This window comes from Aplysia californica, unplaced genomic scaffold, assembly GCF_000002075.1.
Source record: "Aplysia californica isolate F4 #8 unplaced genomic scaffold, AplCal3.0 scaffold00281, whole genome shotgun sequence".
Taxonomy (NCBI): Eukaryota; Metazoa; Mollusca; class Gastropoda; order Aplysiida; family Aplysiidae; genus Aplysia; species Aplysia californica.
Genome location: NW_004797551.1, coordinates 658,690 through 663,783, shown reverse-complemented (window position 1 = coordinate 663,783; position 5,094 = coordinate 658,690). Strand labels below are relative to the sequence as shown.

At 41.2% G+C, this 5,094-nt stretch overlaps 1 protein-coding gene across 1 annotated transcript in view; it reads right to left on the bottom strand.

The window, feature by feature from the left end:
* Positions 1-228: 228 nt before the first annotated feature.
* Positions 229-5,094, bottom strand: part of LOC101855574 — a gene marked incomplete in the record, with an annotated part of 16,285 nt that continues 11,419 nt past the window's right edge. The window contains 3 exon segments of the mRNA XM_013084248.2: positions 229-807; positions 3,636-3,705; positions 4,898-5,076. Of these exon segments, the coding sequence (XP_012939702.1) occupies positions 731-807; positions 3,636-3,705; positions 4,898-5,076 (326 nt within the window).

The window sequence follows — 5,094 nt, the reverse complement described above, 5'->3', positions numbered from 1 at the left end:
GGTATATATAACACCAAAAAAAAAAAAGAATTTTCTTTAAAAACGAGACAGCTTATTTCTCAAGACAAGATGTCAAAACATAATATCTGTTTGTTCGGTTCTTTTCAGATTGTATTGCATTTTCCCCGTTTAGTTGCAAACAGTCAACGTTCAACAGTACAGATAATACAGTAGCTTGCGATTGGCTCCACATAAAACAGTTTAAGAAGTGAAACGAACGACCGATCGATCAATATTATAACAACAATAATTATATTCATAACTGTAATATAAAGGAGCTGATCAGTATAAAGATAGAGTCTGTAGGGATGGTCACAAGAGCGTAACCTGGCAACTATCAATAAAATAAACGGTGCTTGTGTTCCGGCACTAGTGCTGGGCTCCAGGTCCCCGATTATTCAAAGCTAGGAATCGTAGGAATCGGCTCCAAACCCAATTACTCACTTTCTAATGATGTGATTTCTTCCGGTGGTTACCTTGTTGGCTCCGAACATCTTCAGGATTTAGGGCAACCTTGATTTCGGAACACTACAAAGCATCAACGTTTATTTTTCAGAGATAAATTGTAAAATCAAAAGAACATGTTAATGATTAAAGAAACTGGCAACCGTTGGTCTATGTAAAAAGGAGTCGGAACTTTTCTATCGTAGCATTAATCGTGAGAATCGGTTCCGAGATCGATTCCTCGCCTAGCTCTATCCGGCACCATGGCAACCAACCGCCATCTTGTCTAGGGACAGCAGGTGCTCCAGTTGAAGACATTGTCCCAGGTGACAGAGTTGAAGTTCTTGAGTCCCACGCTGGTGGCTGGGGGGGAGGATGGAGGGAAGGGAGAAATGAAGGAAGGGAGGAAGGAAGGGAGGGAAAAATGAAGGAAGGAAGGGAGAAATGAAGGAAGGAAGGAAGGAAGGAAGGAAGGGAGAAATGAAGGAAGAAATAAAGGAAGGAAGGAAGAAATAAAGGAAGGAAGGAGGGGAGGAAGGAAGGAAGGAAGAAAGAAAGGAAGGAAGGAAGGAAGGAAGGAAGGAAGGAAGGAAGAATTTGTAAGGAAGGAAGGAAGGAAAAGATGAGTTAAAGCAGGTATGTGGTGTAGAAGATGATAAAGATGATGACGATTAAAGAGAAGACGACCTGGGTGTCCTGGTAGGATTAAAGTAGTGAGTCTCCTACTTGGTCGCTTTTAAGCACAAGGGGGCTATCCTGAAAGTTCTGTTTTGAGAAAATTTAAGGTAAAATTTGTGCCCCTTGTTCAGTTTCTTTAGAATACAAGGATAGTTCTCTCTTTAACCAAACAAATATACACACCAATGAAATCAAACTTCTCCTATAGGTAGGGCAATTCCCACTTTTGGTGTAGGTCTAGATTTATGGAAACCGCCGAAATCTGGGTTCACCCGCTTGTCCTCAAGAGCGACCCATTGGGTCTAAATGTTCGCGAATCTGCGCATCTATCTACAAAATTCAAATAATTTAGGAAGCGGGCATTGCCCCTGCCAGTCAGCGCCAAACAGGGCTGAGAGTAGTGCTGGGCACTGAGTCCCTTTAGCAAAATCCGGATAATATATTAGTGCACCTCTTCGGTAAACAATATGTTATAAACCGCTTCGGCAAATGGTTTAGAACCACTTCGACAAACGAGTTAGCATCTCTTCAACAAATGGGTGCACCAACTTCGGCAAACGGGTCAGGAAAGAGAGTTAAGAGTCTGAATTCGGATCATGTTTTATTGAGGATTATCCGATTATTCGGATATTTATTGAGATTTTGCCCACCTCTAGCTGAGATGGACACAACGTCACAGGACACAGACCAAGGTACAGAGATACGTGTCCGCGCTAATTACCGATTAGTGCAATCTTAAGATTGCGCTGCGCGTTTTAACGACCGTTTTATAGTGTCATCCTTGTGAGCTCTTCAGTTTCATAGAAATATGTTAATTTTAATTTTAATTTTACAATTTTGATAATACATGTATATGTGAACGTTCCTTGATGTGATTAAGGGGGAGGGGGCTACACCTGAGGGCTATCTCGCTTATTACTGGACCCAATTTTACCACATTTCACACATATAACAAGCATAGTAAGGAGTCTTAAAATTCGCAATCAAATTAGAGAAAAAAAGTTTCGTTTCCATGGATACGCCGCCATAATGGATTTTATTGACATGTTTTACGTAATGAATACCGCACTTATCGCTGATGGAAACTGATAGTTTTTTGCATGCGTGTTAACAAACATTAGATCTAAAATGCTGTCTGTTGTTTTTTGCCTAAACGAATTAGAACACTTTTAAAGGATTTTTTCCTGAGGTAGCATTCAAGTTTGCGAAAAATCCGTGAAAATCCACACTCCAGATTCCACCAACAAAAATCTATTCCATATATAAAAAAATCAACAAACAATTTTTAGTATTACCTCTTCTCTTCATTCTGTGAAAATTTCATGAGGATTGGATGAAAAATAGTGGAGTTATTCAAAAAAATATAGAGAAAAGTCGCGTTTTGAGAAAACGGCCGATATAAAAAAATAAAATACTGACTTTATGAGGAAATGGCGGTTACAAACATGCCCGGTAGGTAAAAATACGTTTTTTTGGGTGGTTCTAATGCAATGAAATAGTTGTAGGAGAGGCTGAGGAAGCTAAAAATGCCTACAACTCATATTCCATGATTTTGAGCCGAATTTTGACTTTGGGGGAGTAGCCCCCCCTCCCCCCCCCTTTAAAAAGTATAGAGAAGGACGTGAATAAAAAAAATATTTCAAAAGCATAAAATTTATTAAATGTACTAGGTGAACTTTGAGTTTGATACCTGCATAGTATCATTATGCCATTCTTGTAAGCTCTTCAGTTTCATATTATGTTAATTTCAATCTTAATTGTAATCTTAATTTTCATGTTTTTACTCTTTTGAAGGGGCACAAAGCATTTTAATTGGTCTATCTCCACCGGAGACGTCTCCGGATAGATACGGCGTCTTTAGGGAGTTGAGGCTCTCCCCAAGGGTCACTGACCTCCAAAGTTAGCCTGTGTGTCACAGGCCCAGTTTGTCACAATTTCATTTAAGTATTTGAGTATTGATGATAGTCATAATTACAGCACTTTTACACTGTAGTTGTAACTTAAGTTTTTTATTCTCCATCTTCAAATTGGTGGTGTAGAGATGGTTCCTCTAAAATGTAAATTCAGCTTGTGTTGTTCGATATTTCTTCCTTTTTGTATGCAAATCAAAGCACATTACTTTGTAAAATTTCGACTATGAATGTTCTTTCGTTAAAAAACAATTGAAAACTAAAGTTCAATTCATACAATCAACCAATCATTAATTTACTCTCTTTGAGAGCGTCAGTGATAACTTCCACCATGCAGGGCACAGTCGAGGCCTATGACAAACTGGGCATGTGTGACAAACTGGGCCTGTGACAAACTGGGCATGTGTGACAAACTGGGCCTGTGACAAACTGGGCATGTATGACAAAATGGGCCTGTGTGACAAACTGGGCCTGTGACAAACTGGGCATGTATGACAAAATGGGCCTGTGTGACAAACTGGGCCTGTGCCAAACTGGGTATGTGTGACGAACTGGGCCTTTGCCAAACTGGGCCTGTGACAAACTAGCATGATACCCACTGACCTGCATAGTTGGCCTGTGTGAAGGCTGGCTTGGGAGTTCCGTCCAGGTCTGGGTTTCCATCCACGGGGACCTGGTGGGAAAACCAGAGAATTGTAAGATATAATAGAATACTATAGCTGGGCTCCATTTCCATGACAAGAATGATCGGTGCACTAACATCAACTGAAAGTCATTGGTCTGCTATATTTACACTCTACTGGAATGGAGCATTAAATCTTGAGAGATGCAAAAAATTAGAAAGTCTAGATCTCTACTCTCAAAACAAAATGCGCCCGGCGAAATATCACTTTTGGCACTTCCGTTGTGAAGGACAGCTACGCAGATTGTTTCGTTTCTCAGTGGAATAATCACAAAGGCCAAATACATTTGTCTAAATTCAGGAAATGAATAAATAAAAAATCGGGATCCGCCATGGGGACATATCTATCTTTTTTGCAGGTACTTGCCAACTTTTAACTCTGTAATTGTCGTGGTTTTAAGGGAAAAGTGACACATGTGTTTCCAAGTTGCCAAAGATATATATATCAGTCTCTCTCTCTCTCTCTCTCTCTCTCTCTCTCTGCCTCTCACTCTCACCTTTTATAACCATTTAAAAACTCATTTCCGAGAGGAATTTACTGAAAAACGTTAGTCAAAGGCACAAAAATGAAAATCTGCAGTTTACAAGGATAATCAAGCTTTGGGAGTCACCAAACTTGGGCGACCATAATGTTCTTGTTAATTTTACCTCTGAGACCTAGTGGTTAGGCTACCGGACTCGTAATTGTGAGGTTGCGGGGTCGGGGGTTCGAGCCGCGGGCCCGACGTTGTGTCCTTGGGAAAGACATTTGACACGAATGTTCCTCACTTCACCCACGCGGAAAAGGGTACCCAGCTATAAACAGCGAAAGATCTTGTCAGTATGTTAGTGTTTCAGTGCCTATAAATGGCTACTTTCACTGTATGCATCCCAGGAAGTTGTGGTTGTTTCAGAATGCTCTCAGGTATGCTGGGGTAATAGTGCAGATTGCAAAGCGCATAGAGCTTGCTGTTGAGTGGGGATATGCGCTATACAATAAATGCTATCTATAATTATTAAAACCTAGTGCTTAGAACCTAGTATAAGTGTAAATCTATGGGTCATCTCCTTCAGTTATCTCCTTTGAAAACCTAATGCCTAGAACCTAGTATAATAAGTGTAAATCTATGGGTCATCTCAGAGAGGTATCTCCTGTGAAAACGTAATGTCTAGAACCTAGTATAAGTATAAATCTATGGGTCACCTCCAGCGCCGACGAGAAGGTGGCCTTGGTCTTGGCCTCCGTGACGTCATCCGGCACCCCGGTCTCCCAGACGACGCCGTCTGCAGAGGTCATGTAATGCATACCGTCGGCAGACACGGCGTAGACGCGTGGTTCGTCGGACTCGTAGCCCACCATGGCACCCACACGGCTGTCTAGGTCTGTGGACGGGAGGTGAG